Genomic DNA, 20,435 nt, shown 5'->3' on the forward strand with positions numbered 1-20,435 from the left:
CTGCGTCTTGGACCTCCAGAAGTGGTCCACAGCAGGGGTGATTGATAAGTTTGTGGCCTAAAGTAGAAGGAGATGAGGAGAATCTGCATTTTCACTCAGAGTTGAACTGCACGTGCATATAACGAGAGCTGTATAACTCATCTCCTTCTACCTTAGGCCACGAACTTATCACTCACCCCTGCTGTGGACCACTTCTACAAAGGAATCTGTATGCTCCACGAGCACTGGACTAAGTGTGTACATGTAGGAGGAGACTATGTTGAAAAATAAATGTGCTAGGTTTTCTAAAATTGACTCCTTCTACCTTGGGCCATGAACCTATCAATCACCCCTCGTATTTTGGGTTGTTGAGCAATTTTTCAAAGAGGAACATTCTACTCACCAACATTCTTGCTTGTGCAACAGATGAGGCACCATCAATGATAGGACACCACTGTGGAGTTATTACTTTTCTTGTAAAGAGCTGTACCTAACATTTACCATTCGCTGTGTAATTCACAGACGACATCTTTTTGCAAAAAACCAAAGTGATCGGCTGCACAAATCAGTGAGTACTGTCAGCACAGCAGTAAATAAAATCAGTCATATGCTCTCAGTTCTTGACTATTTTGTGAGCTTTGTATTAAGAATAAGCAGTTTAAATATTTGCTGTTGCACACAAGTCAGATGTCTTAATATACTTATTTTTCTTTGAAGACAAATGCTTCATTCAGTAATTAATTGAAGAATATTATGCATTACATTGCCTATTTGTCAGAATTATTTGCAAAGTTGATTGAAATCAATCTTGCAAGGAAATTTGAATTTTATTAAAGTCAAATCAGTCGTCTCCACATTTCTGTTCAAGTTAACCCTATCCAAGTACAACATTGGCCATCATCACCTTTTCCAGTTTCTGAGCCTCTGATTTGGAAGAGAAAGAATGCCAGATGGTAATCTTCAAATATGCTGTGCCCACCTGGCTGAGCTGCATAAAGACATGTCAGTAAGATTTCAGGATCTTCTCAAAGTAAAACTTATTGTCAGACTACATGTCACCACTTACAACCCTGAGATCCTTATTCTGCAGGCATACTCAGCAAATGTATTGAACAGGAACTGTAAACAAACTGTGCAAATGCAGATATGAATAAATAGCAATAAATAACAAGCATGAAATAATAAGAGTCCTTAAATGAGTGTAGCTGTCCCCTTTTGTTCAAGAGTCTGATGGTTGAGGGTTAATGGCTATTCTTCAACCTGATGGTGCAAGTCCTGAGGCACCTTCCAGATTCTCACAGCAGTGAGGGGGAGAAAAGCACGGCCTAGGTGGTGAGGATCTTTGCTGCCTTTCTACAGCAATGTTTCATGTAGATGTGTTCAATGGTTGCGAAGGTTTTACCTGTGACGTACTGGCCCAAATCCACTATCTTTTGTAGGATTTTCCGTTCAAAGGCATTAGTCTTCCCATACCAGGCCATAATGCAGCTAGTTAGCACACTTTCCACCACCCATCTATAGAAGTTTGCCAATATTTTTGATGTATGCATCATTGCTGTCCATATGTTCCAGGGTTGTGTGAAGAGCCAATGAGATAACATCTGCTGTAGACCTCTTGATCCAAATTCCAGATTGGGTAATAAACCCAATCTTGAACACTTATAATAAGGGATTAACAGGAAGGATGAAAGAAGAACTTATTTTTGCTACAAAATAACTTTGAGCTGAAGCTGAGGTTCAAAAAGTCATATCAAGACCTTGGTTGCAAAAGAAGTCTATCCTGCACTATGGAAAATGGTCAGGATGTTGAACAGGCAATAACTAACATCATCTTTTAGTGGAGTGTGGTTTCAGTGCAGTCACCCAAATTATTTGAAAGCAATGAAGCAGACTGCAGATTGAATGTGGGGATCTGAGACTCCTGAGTGACATTCAGCCTGATGTTGAGAAGCTGATAGATAGCACTGTATCAAGCCCATCCTTCTCATTGAAAGGTGAAAAAGCAATCAAGTAGTGAATAGTTGGACTGCTAATGCTCTAAAATTGTTTTTACTATACTTAAAATAATATTTGTAGCTTTAAATAGATTTGAATAAAGTTGCAATTATTTATCACTGCTTTGAATTTGCAGTTCCTAATTTCTTTCACTGCACATCGTAAATCAAAATTTGTTTTTTTTATATATCTTATAGCCGGAAAGGGAGAGGGGGATGCTCAGGATATTTATGGGAGCCGTGGGAGCAATAACACAAAAGTTTGGGAACCTCTGCTTTAGATCATCATGTAACAATATCAGCTTACACTTTTAGTATCACATCCATTAATTATGTAACTGTTGATTTTTGAGCAATTTGGTTGCATTAACTGGATTTTTTTTTTATCAACATAAAAGTTTACTATGAACCATCTCAAAAAGGCAGTGAAATGGGCTGATTTTTAAAGTGTCCTGTCAGTTTGGGATTGTTACCTTATGCTTACTGATTGTAGCTGAGTTTTGGTGAAAAGTTTGAAGTCTGATGCCAATGAATTTAAAATTGACTAAGTTACTAAGTTATGAAAATGTGTTGCTATATCAGTAAACTTTGCATCTGGTGACCTATTTAGTGTGAGATTCAATTGGATCGTAATCCACCGGTATATTTTGGTCGTGCTCCTCGTGGTTAAGCTAAAGATGCAAAAAGATATATAACATATTGCTGGCTTCCTCAAATTATCTACTTTGTCCCACTTCCACAATGTTTGTCTTCTGTAGTATTCAAACATTTTTGTTTTGTAGCTGCTATTTATAGTTATACTTGTACAGCAGTGAAGTGGGTTCTTCTGCCAAACTTGTGCATGTTATCCAAGTTGCCTGCCCAATCTTGTCCCATTTGCCTGTGTTTAGCCCATATTCCTGTAAACTTTTATCCATGTACCTGTCTAAATGCTATTTACTACATTTCAAATCATGTTCACTACAGCTTGCACTTTTATTGCTGCTTTTTAATACTCACCCTCTTGAACTGAAATCCGAACCTATTGTGTTTGTCCTTGTGTTGAAAAGCTTTTGATACTGTACAGCAAACTAAAGAAATTATTGCCACTGACTGCTTTTAGTAACTAAATATGCTTTGAACTTTAGGACTGTCTGGCTAGGGAAAACAATGTTATGCTTAAATTCATAAAACTTGTTTTGTAGCAATGTAGGAAGTGAAAATCCAAGGTAAAAGTCTCAAGTATTGATCATAAATACTATTGGTATGCTTAAACTAAATATACCTATTAGAAGCAGAATTCCAAAGTTATAAACTATTTTCAGGAGAGTGCAGTTTAAGTAAAATTAAGTGGTAGGAAGATGAGCTGTTAAATGGTCTTAACTTGTATAATTTTTGTTTTACTCTGCTTCACAAGGAGATTGAGGAGGTAGGAAGAATTTTAAACTGGTTTGAGTGACTGCTACAGCTTGTGTCAAATTACATTAGTGGTAATGTACTCTAACTTTACTGAATTCCTCTAAAGCTGCTTGTGATCAGTTCTGGTTGATATATTCATAGATAACAATGGTCCAATACCAAACCCCAAGCTGCCATTTTTTCACTTCCACTTTAATTTTTTATATATTTGAAATTGTATGCAGTTTATTTCCACCTTGCCTTCCCTGAAGCAAAGTCCTTCTTGGGCTTGGTTCCACTGGTGGCACTACTTTATTATTTTGCCTAAGCTGTTATTGACAGGACTGTCTACTTCCATGCTGAAATTGATCCGTGCCCTATGCCCTGTGCCCTGGTTAGCATTTGTGTACTTAGTGCAGAATAGAAGGAAAGAGCTTCAGCTAGTACTTGGAATGAACTTGTTCGATCTTTGCTGGACCACATGTTGGAATTTATCCAAAAATATATTTGAAATATTTGATCCAAGTAGATGCAAATGGATTGGCTTAACTAGCTTTCTAAAAATTTGAGGTGTGGAACTTCAGCCATTGTCTGCTTTTCAGCAAACTTGTTATAATAAGCAGTCATAAAAATGTTACATTGGTCAAATAGTTTCTAACTCAAAGTACATCCTTGTAGTTTGTCTAATAGGAAACAATACTATACCTAAAGTCACTGCACTTAATAGGTGCATTGATACTTCATGAGGACATGCGAATTTCTCTTGACTGCTTTGAAAGTATTTGCCAATGATATTGCATGTTTTAGTCAGTGGTGGGTCTTTTATGAATATTTAATCTTTGGTCTTTAATGTGCTTTTAAAGCTGAGTTTACCAAGGAATCACACAAGATTGATAATCAATTGTCTGTCTGATCATTGAGTATCATTGTCCTTTGTGCAACAGGAATTAGAATAAATACTTCAAGCTAATTTTATCCAACATGAAAGCGGATGGTGCTACCTCCACTTGTACACTTTGCAGAGATTAAGCATTTCTTGTCAACAAATCAGCACCATTAAAAGTGAAATTATACCAGTGGAATGTCCATTAGAACTGAAATTGAGGATCTTTTCCAATCACTGGCTGTGCTCAGACAACAGCTATATGTAATGGATGAGGCATGTGGGAACATGAGTGAATATTAAACTGAAAATGCAAAAAAAAACTGTGGATGCTGTAATAAAACAATGCTGGAAATTGAGTTGTACACATTGTTCTGTGGATAAATTTGGTAGTTCCCCCCACCCAAGTTTGTCAGCTGCTCTTCAAATAGTTTCTAGCACCTACCCAATCAGTAAGGTAAAGTTAAGAGGCAGTTATGAAAGCTGGCCAGCAAAGGTACACTGACCTGAAATTTTCCTTCATTCTATTTTCTAATGCCACTTGGCTTGTATCACCAATGTACCTGCTACCATAATTCTGAAACTCTTTCCACTTTGCAGTTGATTGGATAATTGGTTAAGTTTAGGTTTGTATACAGCCTTGTGAAATTAAGGAGCAATGCAATGTTGGAAGAAGTCAGCATCTGGGCAGTGGGCATTTCAGGTTGAGACCCTTCACTTGGACTGAAAGTGGGGGAGAGAGCCAGTATAAAAAGGTGAAAAGGGGTAGAATAAGAGCTCACAAGCCAATAGGTGGATCCAGGTCAGTAGGAGTGATAGGCGACTGGGGGTGGTGGGGGGGGGTGTGATTTGTGAAATTAAAGCCTGGATAAACCAAGAAGGCTGAGGGCAGGGCAGTAGACATGTTTTATAAGGACTTCGGTAATGCCTTTAAGATTCTGCATAGTAGACTTCTCTGGAAGGTAAGATCACACGGAATCCAGGGAGAGCTGGCTAATTGGATGCACAGTTGACTTGATGGTAGAAAGCAGATGGTTGATGGTAGGAAATTGTTTTGCAGATTGGAGGCCCATAACTAGTGGTGCACCTTGGGGATTGGTACTGGACAACTGTTTATCTGTAGCCATGAATGTACTAGGCATGGTTAGTAAGTCTGTAGATACCACTAAAATAAGGTGGTATGGTATAAAGGTATCAAAAATTACAAGGGGATCTTGATCAGCTGAGTCAGTGGTTTTTGTCATGTTCCCCTTCAGTCAGGCATTGAATATAAAGGCTTGGAGGTCAGGGTCAGTTGTACAGGACACTGAGGGCAGACTTTGAGTATTGTGTTCAGTTTTGGTCACTCTGTGATGGGGTAGATGTGTAGAAAAGATTTTCAAGATGTTGGCAAGACTTGAGGGACTGAATTATGGGGAGAGGTTGAACAGGCTAGGACTTTATTCCTTGGAACGTGGGAAACTGAGAGGTGATCTTATAGAGGTGTGTAAAATCTTTAGGGATATAGATAAGGACACTCCTTTCCCCCAAAGCTGGGATATCAAGAACTAGAGTACATAGGTTTAAGATGAGAGGGGAAAGAGTTGAGAGGAACTTGTGCAACTTTTTTTTAAACACTGTGTGGAATCAGCTGCTAGACTATGGTGAGGCAAGTACAGTAACTTCTAAGACAGTTGGACAGTACTTGGACTTTAAAAATTGAGAAGATGATGGGCCTGTTTCTTGGCAAATGGGACAAGCTTGGATGGGATACCTTGGCTGGTATGGACCAGATAGGCTGTTCTGTTTCTGTACTGTGTAACTACATAGATATGCAATTCTAGTAAATAGATTTGGATTCGGGAATTGTGGCGAAAAAAATTTGCATTCCAAACCTCTGTGCTTTGCCTCTGGTAGGCACTTCCATTTGTTAAATGGACATGCAGCCATCCTTGAATTGGGAAAGTTTCTGAAACTGGCATGTTTTATTGTATAGCTATTAGGAATGTCATAATGGAGTTCAAAGCTTTCAATAATTAAATTTTACTGAAAGCCTTTCATCTGTAGGAGCACATTTACTGTAATTAGATTGATATTTCTGAACATTCTTTGGGATACTCTGTGATTTGGACATTAAAATGGAAACTGATGCTTTTGAGTTGTTGCAAAGAGCCTCTGTTTTAGATCTGACCCTGTTAGCCAGATCAAATTTGGATGGAATTATCAGGGAAGTGTTTAAGTGGGTGTTTAGGGAGTATCAAACATTGTTATTAAAACCTGAAGAATAAGGAATGTCTTATTAGTATGGAATGAACTAATAGATTTTGGACTGTAGACAGCTGCAAAATTTGAGGCAGCCAGTTTCTTTTGCAGCTGAATGAAATCCAGTGGAGCCTTGCTAAGATCAATGTAAAACGGTGAAATAATGTGACAAAGTTAGATATAAAGTTGGAATAAGATGTACATTCCTAAGATTGGGAGATGGAATTGACTGCTAGCTTTATTCATTCCAGATTAGTTATAGTTTTGACATTTCCATGCAGTTTTAATTTTAAACCAGATTGTGTATTATTGTCAGCTATTAGAAAATCATGAACAGGCTTTTGAACAACTGTGAAACATACTGGTTTTGAGAATTGAATCAGTGTGTGTCTAAGGATTAGTGTGTTGAATTGCCTAGTCTTTCTCACATTTAGTACTCTTGGAATTTTCATAAACCAAACTTGTGGCTGAAAATTTGAGGACTGTTTTAGGATTTATTTAAAAAAAAGTTCATTTGAAATTGTACTTGACTGGCTGTGCAAATGAGCAAATTTCAAAGATCATAGTGTAATAGAACATTGTTTTTAATGTTTAAAGTGATTCAGTAAATTTGTTTCCCCACTTCAAATTTGCATACTAAATTGAATCCTGAACATACTTGGGGATATCAAATTTTAATTAGCTGTTATTGCATGAAATCCAACTAGTTTTGCTATTAGCTTTTGGTGATAATTTTGAATGCTTAGCAACATGATTACAGATCTAACACTTAATTTATTTCCTTCCATTTACAGTGGGAGGCAAGAGTTCAACAAGGGGAAAGGGATTTTGAACAAATCTCAAAAACTATCCGCAAGGAAGTGGGCAGATTTGAGGTGGGTGAAATGCTCTTTCTGTAAATTTAGCTCTGTAAAGCACTTTGAGCTGTTTTTAATCTTGTTTCTGTTTTCTTTATAGAAAGAAAGGGTAAAGGATTTCAAATCTGTTATAATCAAGTACCTTGAATCTTTAGTGCACACGCAGCAACAAGTAAGTTGATAACCACCTGGAGATTCTGTTAAGAGTTACAAATAGTCTGTTGGCCATGGATGTAGATTAGATATTAGTATATTGATATTACTGTTGGTTTTTTTTGGCTGTATCTGTTTTAAATGTCATTTTGTGGACCTTGTTTGAATTATGATTTTATGCTGACCTGATTTTTCTGGAAAATCTGTCCTTTCAGCAAAGTCAAGTACAAATGGATTTTCAAATATTGGCAGTCAGTGTGGAGTCATAACTAACATATCTGCCAGGTGGATATAGTCCAGTAATAGAAGGATTTTTAAAATTTTGCAGTAGTAGCCAAACTATATTTTGGGCATACATCTGAATTTGGAGTGGTAGAATGTGCAAGGGAAAAGATGAGACTAGACTTCGCATCTCCAGGGAAGACTAATAGTATTTTGTATTTGTATATGTATATGCCTTAATATAATCCAAACTAGGGAGATGCACTTAAGTTACATTTTGGGCGCGACATGCCCTCTTGAATGCAGGGAGTACTTCAGTAGGATGTATAGCTCCTGAGTTGTATCATGAGAGGTACAATATTCAAAGTAATTGATTATATGAATGTTTCTATTTCTAAATCTTGATTCTAATCTTTTTCAGTTAATTAAATACTGGGAGGCATTCCTGCCAGAAGCCAAAGCAATAGCATGAAATTCCAATGAGATGAAGTGTGGCCTGTCTCTTGTTTACAACTAGTTCCGTACTAGGCACTGACCACAGAATTCCAATATAACCACTACATATATTTTAAATTGTAATACTGCATTGCAGGAGTGGTTTAATAAATTTCTCGCATTTTGTCAACCAACTGCATGGCCTAATCCAGTCAGAATGAACTGGGTTGTGGAATGAAATTCTGCAGTAGTTGCTGAATTGAACACCACTGTGCAGCTTAAGTTTTTTGCGGTGAAGTGCATTGTCAGTGCTGGAACTGAGATTTTACTGTAATGACACTTGTTTCATTGAGAGATCTATTACTGAATTTTCATATAACTAATTGTAAATTGTGAAACAAATTCAACATTCCTGTATAGAAATCATGAATTTTGATCTTTGTTACTATAATAAAGAGATATACTTCACCACTTTTCTAGTAGTTTTTTTTGTTACTCTGGTTTTTTCATGCATTTTTGGTATTCCACATACTTAAAATACTTTGAATCATTGAAGTATTTGCCTTGTAGATGCACAATAATAGGAGTCCTTCTGAAGATGGTTGTTGGCCCCTCATTTCCAGTCTTGTTGCAGCAGTTCCTTGGAACAGTGCAATAATATTCTAGTCTCATGCTCTCACTGGCTTAGTCTAAATCTCCTTGTCCACTCATCTTATAGGAATACCCTTTAAATCACTAGTGATTCATGGAGGCTCATAATTCTTAGGGCTATTTGGGGAGGCCTAATTTAGATCTGTCAGCAAAATTCATATCCTGTACATAAAGGATATCTTGATATCAAGGCTGCTGATGTAAATCTTTCTATGGACAATTTTTATTGGGATTTTATGAATAGCAATCTGGTGCTGTGAAAACGGCAGTATTTCAATGAAATGTAAATTTATTAAAATTTTAGCTTTGCAATCCTTTACTTCCTATTTAACATGCTGAGTGGAGGTCTGCAGCTTTCATGGTATGGAAACACCAATGCCCTTGTACAGGAAAACCTATAAAAAGTGAATACTGCCCAGTCCATCATGGGCAAAGCCTTCCCCCACCATTGAGCACCTCTACATAGAGTGCTGTTGCAGGAAAGCAATATCTGGCATCAAGGACCCCCACCATCCAGACCAGCAGGAGGAAGGTAAGGAGCCCCAAGACCTGCAGCACCAGTTTCAGGAAGAGTTATTACCACTCAACTATCAGGCTCTTGAATCAGAGGGGATAACTTCACTTGCCCCATCACTGAACTGTATCCACTGAACTCTTTCAAGGACTCTTCATCTCATGTTCTCTTTATGGCTTATTTATAGTATTTTTTCCCTTTTTGTATTTGCAGTCTTTTTTGTACATTGGTTATTGTATGGGTATGGTATTCCATTGGTGCATTTTGTTTCTTGTATTTACTGTGCCTGCAAGAGGAGGAATCCCAGGGTTATATACAGTGACATATCTACTTTGACAAATTTACTTCGAACTTTGTAAACTTTCAAAATATCAGGTTGAAATGTTAAGATTTTAAAGCTTTAACTGATTACCCTCTTTGTAGCTCATCCAAATCACTGGATGAATTCCATAATTGTGGGTTGTATGTCTAATGTGTACTGGAAAGGAGGGGGTTGTACTAAATCAGTTCATGAAAACATGGTGCTTCCCACAGCAAGAGAGTACAGCAGAAGAGTTGTTGCATGTTCTCAAACAAGGGCAAGCTGCGGAAATAGATGGTGAGAGTGAAAATCAGGCAATGAATTGAAAGTTTCATTTGAGGTATGTGCTGAGATGCACGTCTGGAATATATCCCGAAACCAAAGTCTTGTAGGGGGGAAAAGAGTACTTCTAAAAACAAGACTTCTTGGATGTAGTAGGTTTAAATTGTACCAACACCCTGCTCCAAAGGAATAAGTTGTCAGGTCTACAAAACCTGAAGATGTGGATCCGTTTTTGGTGCATAGCATTTGTATTTTATTTTAGTCACAGTAACCGTGTCTGTCTTAACAATTTTCTTTTATTTGTATGATGCTTAATGAACACACAGAAGCAAGCATAGGCCAACTGGCCCCTCAAGCCTGCCCAGCCATTCAGTTTGATCATGGCTGATCTATGCTGGCCCCAACTCTACCATAGCAGTTCCAACAAACTTTTTTTTCAAATTTATCTCCATCTTATATGTAATTATCTGGCTGTGCATACACGGACAATTTCAGATTCACTATCCTCAATTTTCTACAAACTTGTTTTAAAAGAGCCCCTTGAAGCTCCCTTCATGTATGTTACACACTGTGGCCACTTTATTAGGTATACCTGTATACCTCAAATATCTGATCAACCATTTATGGCAGCAACTCATTGCATAAAAGCATGCAGATATGGTTGAGAGGTTTAATTGTTCACACCAAACATCAGAATGGGGAAGAGATGACTGGCAATGGAATGATTGATGCCGGATGGGGTGGTTTGCATATCCAAAACAGCTGATTGCCTGAGAATTTCGCTCAAGTCTGGAAGTTTACAGAATGTGAAAAGCATTAATGAGCAACAGTTCTGTTAGCAAAAACTCCTTGTTAAGGAGAAGTCAGAATGGGCAGACTAGTTCAAATTGATAGGAACAGTAACTTAAATAACCACGCAATACAATGGTATGCAGAGGACCTACTCTTTAAAAAGGAAAACTCGCAGACAAAATGAGTGCTCTTGTAGTGTGGTGGGCTGACCTCTACCTTGTTGAGGCAAGGCAGCAATTCTCAGATACTATCTCATATTTACCCCTTAAAGAGAACCCCACTCCAAACCATCAGAAAACTGTCTCCAACACCATTACTGACCTTATCAGCTCTGGAGAATTCCCATCCACTGCCACCAGTCTCATAGTTCCCTTAACTCACGTTGCTCACTTGTACCTCCTACCAAGATCCACAAACCTGACTGCTGGGGTAGACCAATTCTCTCTGCCTGCTCCTGCCTCACTGAACTTGTGTCCTCATACCTTGGCTCCATTTTCTCTCTCTTAGTTCTGTCCCTTCCCACCTACACCTGCAACACTTCATTCCCCTGGTCTCTCCACTAACTTTTAATTTATTGTTCCTGATCACTTTATTTTCACCATGGATGTCCAGTCCCTATACACTTCTATGTTCCATCAAGAAGGCCTTGAAGCTCTCAGCTTCTTAATAAAAGAAACAACCAGTTCCCCCCCACCACCACCCTCCTTTGTCTGGCAGAACAGGCCCTTACCCTCAACAGTTTTTCCTTCAGCTCCTCCCACTTCCTCTAGGTTTGAGGGGTAGCCATGGGCACCTGCATAGGCCCCAGCTATGCCTGCCTTTTTGTTGGCTACATAAAACAGACCATGGTTCAAGCTCTCCTCAGTCCCCAACTCTTCCTCCGCAGTACTAAGGACTGCATTGGTGCTGCTTCATACACCCATACTGAGCTCATTAATTTCATCAACTTTGCCATTTTCCAACCTCCCCTTAAATCCACTTGGTCCATATCTGACACTTCCCTCCCCTTTCTTGATCTTTCTGTCTCTATCTCTGAAGAAAAATTGTTGACTTCATCTTTTATAAACCTACTGATTACTAGTTATCTTGACTATACCTCTCTTCACCCAGTCTCCTGAAAAACTGTTATTCCCTTTCTTGGTTTCTTCATCTCTGCCCTATCTGTTCCTCGTATGTGGCTTTCCTTCCCAAGTCATCACAGACGTTCTCCTCCTTCAAAGAACAGGGTTTCCCTTCCTCCTCCATTTCTCAAACATCCACACTCACACCATCTTCCCGCTGCTTCCACGTGTCCTCATCTACCACCCTATGCGCATCCGCATACAACACATCGTTCTCCACTTCTGACATCTCCAAAGGGATCCTACCAACAAACATCTTGCCCTCCCCACCATCTCCACCTCCCCGCCCCCCACCGGTGCTTTCCACTATGATTTTCTTGTCCATTTGGCCCACCATACTAATCTCCCTCCCGGCACTTATTCCTGCAAGCGCCCAAGGTGTTAAATCTGCCCATTCACCTCCATTCAGGGCCTCCGAGACCTTCCAGGTGAGGAAATTCTGAATTGGCCCATGAGGTCTGCACCGCCATTCCGTCATGGCTGATTTATTATCCCTCTCAACCCATTCTCATTCCTTCTCCCCATAACCTTTAATGCCCTTATTAATCAAGGTCTTATCAACTTACACTTTCAATATACCCAATCACATGGTCTCCGTCGTCGCCCGACAGATTCACCGAACTCTGGCTAGACATTCCTCTTCGTCTCTCTCTGACCATGTACAACCATGATTATATTTGATCTGCAATAAAAGTGAAGAGAGGTTAAAAGGGTGGTGTGTGTGTGTGTGTGTGTGTGTATATATATATATATATATATATATATATATATAACCTGTACATCCTGTTCTTTGCACACTACATATACACACACCGAGCCGCCGTAGAGACGGTGTTGCAACATTCCAGTCCAAGAATCACGTGACACGGACGACGACATTCCAATCCCTGGATCACGTGACACAGCAGCGCGCTCACGTGGCCGGTTTTTACTTTGCAAATGGCTTTTGTCCGCTGAATTCCTTAGAGTCGATCCAAGCAGGAAGAGCTTTGCGGTGCGAAGGTGGTATTACATTCGTTCCTCTCGGCTTCGGTGTCAAAAGAGCAGGAAAAAGTTGCAACTGAGACTGAACGCTTCTGATCCAGTGACTGTTATTGCACTGTTGGAAGGTTCTGTGCACCATGTACCATACCATAGAAGTGTCAATCCCGTCCTTCCGATATGAGGAGAGCGATCTGGAGAGAGGATACACGGTAAGCGGAGATCCGCATGCTTCCGAGGCCGCTACGTGCTTGTCCACATTACTGGGTGATAGTAACTGCAATTCCTTCCGCTTTCCTCCTCGTCCCTGCTGCTCATTCATACACGTCTGACATTCAGAGATCGGATCCAGAGGGATCCGGGTTAGGATGGCATCTTGGGATTGGTCGGCGGCGTTGCAATCTAGAAGTCCTGCACTTTCAGATCAATACTGAATAAGCGCTTTTCGCTTGTTACGTAAAAGCAGAATTGCTTCCAGATCTTACTGCTTGCGAAATATAATTTTGCATATATTTTTGGTCCGGTGGCATAGTCACTGAAGCGCTTTTAATTTTACATGTTCGAACGACAATCAATATGATGCACAGGGTAGTGAGTTGTTTGTGAAATTACATTCTCTCCGTAATTCACATTACTTGACATATCAATGAAAATTATTAGATAAGTGTTTGATGCTGGAATGTAGCTGGCTACATTCCTAACCTGACGTGAACTTTTAAGTTCCGGTCTTTTTTCTCTTTTTATAATGTTTGAACTTAAGCTAAAGTGCTCGCTGGGGTTTAAATTCAAAGTTCAAAGTAAATTTATGGTCAAAGTACATGTCGGCCTCCAAATACAACCCTGAGCTTTTTAAAGTTTCTGTTGAAGTTAAACATTTTTAAAGAAAAAAATTGACGACGTGAGCTTGCGCTTATAATTCAAAGCGAAACAACAGTCCTTCAGGTAGAATTGAATGAAAACGTTTTGCATTTCACACACACAATTCCCTAAGTAAACTGCACGTCTCACCACATCGTTTTAATAGCAACGAAATTTAAAATATAATGATAAAATCAAGTTCTAGGTAATTCGGTTCATTATTGTCATGTGTTCCAAGATACAGTGAAAAAGTTCACTTGCATACCGTTCATATAGGTCAGTTCATTACAACAGTGCATTGAAATAAAATAAGGTAAAGCAGAGTTATAGAGATGGTACAGTAGATGTAGACAATAAACCGCAAGGTCATAACGAGTTACACTGATTTGCATATTGCAGATCATTTTGTTTAAAACAGTTTCAGTCACCAATGAGATGACTATTGATGCAGTTTACAGCGTGGGGATAGATATTGGACAAAAAAAGTCAGTATGCCTTTTTAATGCTTGGACTGTTTTGGTACTTTGTTTTAGTTCAATCATTGCTGAAATTGAATTTCTGTGAAGATAAATAGAAATTGGAAATTTCATTTGACTCTTCTTTTCCAATTATGCAAACTTGGTAACCATTGTAAATCCCAAAAGTAGTCTTATGAGAAGGAGACTTCCTTTGAGACAGAAAGGCTTCAAGTTCATGTTGCCTTAGTACTCTACCATGGGACAGACATTGCACCAGATCAGTCATTAATTCTTCATCCTTAGCAATAGTTGTATGAGAATGACAGCAAATGCTTTTACAAAACTATAATGAGTGTGTGGTAAACATTGGCTGCTGATATCTCAGTATGAACAAAGTATGAAAACATGTTCAGTTTGGGTCAATTCTCTTCATGTTATAATAAGCTTTCTACGTGTGTCAGAGTATTTTCTGCTAAAGACAAAAAGTTCAATGTCTTTAACAAATTTTCTTCTTTTTCATTATATTATACATTCCATGCCTGATTTCTGTAACTGTTTACACCCTTTTTACTTCCAAACAAATGCACCAGCTATACCTGATATAAAGAGCTGTTTGGGCAAATGAAAATGCTTAATTAATGTGCTGCTCTGGATTCTCTTAATTTCATTTGAAAGGCATGCACAGACTTGATTGTAAATGCAAGAACCAAAGTGAAGTGAGATCAGAAGGTTAGCTTATAATGAGCTCTTCAGGATTTTGTGAAATTCAGTTCAGCTCAAAAATCTTACACGTCTATGTTATTTATTCAAAACAGTTTATATGCACTTTATTTAAACAATCTAAGAGCTGCAAAGGTGCTGCTGCAGGCTGAGATTGATCCTTTGACCAATTGTTGAAAAGCATTAGATTAGGCCATAGTAAACAGATAGCGTTTGTCCTTTTAACTTGCTGTATTGCATTCAGGGCTCCACTATGTGAAGAGAACTAAATGCACATTGGGCAAACGTTCAGTCTGCTTTTGGCTTCCATCTGCTTTATTTTTATTCTGCTTCCATTTTAGCCTATATCATTGACTGCCTGTTCTGTTCCAACAAAGTCGAACATGAGCTATCATCTTCTGAGCAGGCGTGTTACCAATCTTCAAAAATCAACATTGAGTACAACAACTTAAGATGACCAGCCTTTACAGTTTGTATCAGGTTCTGGTGATGATGATGATCAGCCTTGTTACACTAGTCAGTATTCTTCATTCATAGACATTGCCTGACCTGCTAAATACTTCCATCATTGTCTGTTTTTTTTTCCTAGATTTCCAGCATCTGCCATGTCCTGTAAATCATTTTATATCTGATCCATTCTTATTCACCTCTTTGAAATTACACCCTCCAAACCAGGGATTCCCAGCCAGGGATCCATGGATCCCTCAGTTAATGGTAAGGCTCCATGGTTTAAAAAACATTGGGAATCTCTGCTCCAAACAGATCAGTCATGGTTTGCAGGCACCAGTATCTGTCCTGTGGGGGAGTGCCTTATTCTGATAGGTTGAAAGTTGCTTCCATTGTGATTGGTTAGTTTAGAAGCTGCAGCTGCTTTTCTCATTGGATGGATGCCTGGTGTCCAGTTTCAAATATCCTGGTATATAAAATAGCAAATGGAAGGGGCTTGCTCTCTTGTTTAAGGTGAGACCACTGGGAAGGTATGCTCTGTGTGCACTTTTAATTATGTTTGTTGAGTATTCAGCTTTGTAGGACCTGTAACTTGGGGAACATGATTGGTCAAATTTTTACTGTTTGTAAATAAATTATTAAGATACCTATTTGAAGTCAGTGCATTTCCTGTCTTACTTGCCAGACCCACAAACCTGATTCAATATTACAGCATCATTTTTTATTGAATGCCTTCCAGTCTCCACTCTTTCACAAACCTTCTTTTCCTCTGCTCTGTACATGTTTTGCAACGTAAGATATTTGCTTAAAGCTTAAAACTTTTCTTGATTGTGATGTAAAGTTATTGACCCAAAGTATAAGCTCATTTTCTCTCACCAATGCTGCCTCATCTGCTGAATATTTTTAACATACTGTTTTTTTTTGCTTTTGATTACCTTAATCAAGTTGACCTGTTGAAAAGCCATAAATTCTCCCTTTCTTTCATTCAGAATCTGATCAAAATATCTTATTATTAAACCTGTTAGCAAAGTTATATTTATAATACATAGCAATATCTTTTATAAGGTCATCACGATAAGCTAAGTATTGGTTATTCAACTTATTTGGGTTAAGGGCTGTAATGACAAAAGAAGTATCTTGCAAGAACTTGTAGAATGATTAGTTATCTTCAGAAAAACACAGGTATTTTCATATAATGCCACTCGAACTGTGGAAAAAAACTTCTAATTAATTTTCAACCTTCCAAAAAAGGTGATTCAACCTCAGTGGAAAAAGCCTGCTTGCATTCACCTTCTCTATACCTCTCAATTTCGTATACCTCCATCAAATGTCTCCTCATTCTCATGCATGCAAGAGATTCTGCAGATGCTAGAAATCCAGAGCAACACACACACAACATGCTGGAATAACTCAATAGGTCAGGATCTATTCAAGTGAGTAATCAGTCGATGTTTCGGGCTGAGATCCTACATCAAAACTAGAAAGGAAGGGAGGAAAATCCCAGAATAAGAAGGTGGGGGAGGGAAAGGAGTACAAGCTAAAGGGTGTTAGGTGAAGCCAAATGTTTGGGGAGGAGAATGAAGTAAGAATCTACGAGAAGAAGGAATCTGAAGGAGTGAAGAGTGGACTATGGGAAACAAGGTGAGGAGGTATACCAGTGAGAGGTGATAGGCAGGTAAGGAGAAGAGAAGAGGGAGGCTAGAATGTGGAATTGAAGTGGGGGGGTGATTACTGAAAGCTGGAGAAATCATTGTTCGTGCTATCAGGTTGGATGCTAATCAAATGGAGTATGAGGTGTTGCTTCTCCAACCTGAGAGTGGCCGCGTCATACCAGTATCATTAATCTATGTTAGGTTTCACCAATGTAGAGGAGGCCTCAGTGAGAGCACTGGTTGCAGTAGATGACCCCAAAAGTTTCGCAGGTGGGGTGTTACTTCACCTGGAAGGACTGTTTGGGACCCTGAATAGAGATGAAGGAGGAGATGAATGGTCAGGGCTAGCACTTTTCCACTTGCGAGGATAAGTGCCAGGATAGAGACTGTGGGGAGGGACAAATTGACAAAGGAATCACAGAGGGAGCAATCCCTGTGGAAAGTGGAGTGACGTGGCCACCTCTACCTTAGTGAGACCCAACGTAGATTAGGGGATTGCTTTGTTGAGCACCTTCACCCCATCCACAGAAAGCAGTTTGCTTATTTTATATATAGTAACTTCCAGAAACAACAGATTTCATGACATATGTCAGTGATAATAAACTAGATTCTGATTCTTATGTATTGATCAGTGTTGATCTGGTTAAATAGTGAGTAAGACTCAAGGGCTGAACAGTTTAAAAACTCATGTTTAATATCAACAGATTGTTTCTTAGCTTATTTCAGTCCCGCCTGCCTTAATATTTACTACAATCTTGCATTGTACAGTTTGTTATATCTGTCACTTTAGAGACCACACTTGGAATACCATGTATTTGCATGGAAGAAGTTCAAAGGAGTCTCCCTTGATTTATTCTTATGACGATGTCCTATGAAGAATGACAAAGCACATTGGACCTGTAGTCTCTGGAGTTTAGAAGAATGGGAGCTTACCTTGTATAGGTGTAATGTGAGGTGACTTGATAGAGTTAATGCTTGGGAAAGCTTTCCTCCTGTGGGAGGATATAGAACTAGAGGACATAGAGTCCCCATAAAGATTCTACCACTTAAGAGTGAGAGGAGGTGAAATCTTTAAGCAGCTCATAAGTATTTTGAATATGACATCCCTGACTTGTGGGCTTAAGTAAATAACTATATTCAAAGCTGAGGCCAATATCTGTTAGAATATAGGGAAGCAAAGGTTAGAAAATTGGGCAAAGAAATGAAGTTGAAGCCAAACTTAAGGTAAACATCTTGTAGAAGAGGCAAGATTAAGGAGCCATGTGACTATTTCAGCTTTCTACATTATATTACGGTAAGTAATCAAATTTATTGAGGGGTAGGTTTCAAGGTACATCTTAAAGGTAAAAAAAGAAGGTCTTCGGGAGGGAATTCCAGAAATTAGGGCCTGTGAACTGGAAACACAGCTGCAAAAGTTAGATTAAATTTGGGGTTTAGGAGACTGAAATTAGAAGAATGCAGAAAGGAGTCTCACAGAGAGTGAAAGGCATAAGGTTATGGATGGATTTTAGTGATTTTAAAATGAATTTAACTAATTTAAAACTAAAATCAACTCCTGTGAGCTTTATGATTATATATTTTAAAGGCTAATAAATATAAAGGAAATTTAGTATTTCTCACTTAGTTACAGTGGCAAAAATTGGATAGTATTTCATGTTAATCTGAGCAATCAGCACAGTGCAAACAAACATAATGAAATTACCAACATTAACCCAATTCTAGATATGTAAACAGATGTGATTCCATACACAAATACAGAAACAAAGAAATGGCTGATAAGTTGCTCTTTCATTGGGTGATCAGGGATGGGCAATAGGTGTCAACGGTACCCCAGTGTTGCACCATCATTTGAGCGAATAGGTTTTTAAAGAGATTATGAAGCATCTAAAACATTAGCTAGCACACAATTATGGTACAGACAAACAGCCATGAAAACCATCAACATTGTTTCAGCAGGAATGATTAAGTTCAAGTTTATTGCCTTAAACATATAAATGCCACAAAAATTAGCTATTTGCAGAAACAGCTCACTATATTGCAAACATAAATTAACATCAAGTTTACTTTATTGTCATCAAACAATTGATACTAGAGCGTACAATCATCACAGCGATGTTTGATTCTGCGCTTTGCACTCCCTGGAGTACAAATCGATAGTAAATATTAAAAATTTAAATTATAAATCATAAATAGAAAATAGATAAGGGAAAGTAAGGTAGTGCAAAAAAACTGAGAGGCGGGTCCAGATATTCGGAGGTTACGGCCCAGATCTGGGTTAGGATCTGTTCAGCAGTCTTATCACAGTTGGAAAGAAGTTGTTCCCAAATCTGGCCGTACGAGTCTTCAAGCTCCTGAGCCTTCTCCCAGAGGGAAGAGGGACGAAAAGTGTGTTGGCTGGGTGGGTCGTGTCCTTGATTATCCTGGTAGCACTGCTCCGACAGCATGCGGTGTAAAGTGAGTCCAAGGACGGAAGATTGATTTGTGTGATGTGCTGGTGTGATTACGATCTTCTGCAGCTTCTTCCGGTCTTGGACAGGACAACTTCCATACCAGGTTGTGATGCACCCTAGAAGAAGATGGTGCATCTATAAAAATTAGTGAGGGTTTTAGGGGACAGGCCAAATTTCTTTAGCTTTCTCAGGAAGTAAAGGCACTGGTGGGCCTTGTTGGCAATGGACTCTGCTTGGTTGGACCAAGTCAGGTCATTTGTGATATTGACCCTGAGGAACTTAAAGCTTTAATACAGATTGTGACATGCCTGACAAAGCAAATATAATGACATTAGTGCATTCCAGAATAACAAGCATATATTTATGGCCTATCACACAATCTACTGGAAGAACTCAATGGGTCGAGCAGCATCAGGCTGAAACTCTGCATCAGGACTGAGTGGAGGGTTGAGCTGGCCAACATAGAGTATGTTTCATGTGAGTATTGCTTGCAAACTGTGTTGCACTGACCTCTGATATAGCTCAAGTACTTACTCAAATAGGATGAGCAAAAAGAATGACAAAATCAAGAGTTTTTTTAATATTATGAGAAATGGAAGTAAAAATCCACGATAAGTGTGGAGTATATCAACTTTATCTTGAATATCCTGAGATGGAATATGATTAGATAAACATGGTATACTTAACATAGAACAGGAACCAGTTTTTCATCCTGAGGTGTTTGTGCTATTCATGATGCCAGTCAAAAATAGTCCCATCCATCTGCACAAGGTCCAATTCCCTCTTCTCTGCCTGTTTATATGTGTCTAAGTGTTTCTTAAAATTTGCTATTTTCTCGGTTTCTACCCCTTGCCTTCTAGCCTATGTGTGAAAAAATCGTGCCTTTAAACCTTCCCCCATCACCTTTAAACCATACACTCTTGCATTTAGACCATAAGACAATTATAAATTATAAATGCATTTCTAGCTGGGTAAAATAAACTTTGACTATCTGCTCTATCTATGCTTTTCATAATTTTATTTATTAACAGACATCATTTCAATGATTCTAAATGGCATTTCAAAAT

At 38.7% G+C, this 20,435-nt stretch overlaps 2 protein-coding genes and 1 long non-coding RNA gene across 4 annotated transcripts in view; 2 read left to right on the plus strand and 1 right to left on the minus strand.

Annotated features, from left to right (window-relative positions):
• Window positions 1-8,609, plus strand: part of snx2 (sorting nexin 2) — a 55,911-nt gene extending 47,302 nt beyond the window's left edge. The window contains exons 13-15 of the mRNA XM_072281467.1: window positions 7,269-7,349; window positions 7,432-7,503; window positions 8,128-8,609. Of these exons, the coding sequence (XP_072137568.1) occupies window positions 7,269-7,349; window positions 7,432-7,503; window positions 8,128-8,178 (204 nt within the window). The 3' untranslated portion in view covers window positions 8,179-8,609. The remainder of the gene's footprint in view (window positions 1-7,268; window positions 7,350-7,431; window positions 7,504-8,127) is intronic.
• Window positions 233-12,809, minus strand: LOC140211590 (uncharacterized). Its single transcript, XR_011889523.1, has 3 exons — window positions 12,577-12,809; window positions 12,369-12,484; window positions 233-967 (listed from the first exon to the last, which is right to left on the minus strand). It is a non-coding gene; the product is annotated as an uncharacterized lncRNA (long non-coding RNA).
• Window positions 12,688-20,435, plus strand: part of LOC140211589 (sorting nexin-24-like) — a 163,940-nt gene continuing 156,192 nt past the window's right edge. The window contains exon 1 of one of the 2 annotated variants that reach the window (XM_072281469.1): window positions 12,688-12,995. In XM_072281469.1, the coding sequence (XP_072137570.1) occupies window positions 12,924-12,995 (72 nt within the window). In that variant the 5' untranslated portion in view covers window positions 12,688-12,923. The remainder of the gene's footprint in view (window positions 12,996-20,435) is intronic. The other variant, XM_072281470.1, reaches the window with a different exon arrangement.

The sequence above is a fragment of the Mobula birostris genome, chromosome 17 (genome assembly GCF_030028105.1).
Source record: "Mobula birostris isolate sMobBir1 chromosome 17, sMobBir1.hap1, whole genome shotgun sequence".
Lineage (NCBI taxonomy): Eukaryota > Metazoa > Chordata > Chondrichthyes > Myliobatiformes > Myliobatidae > Mobula > Mobula birostris.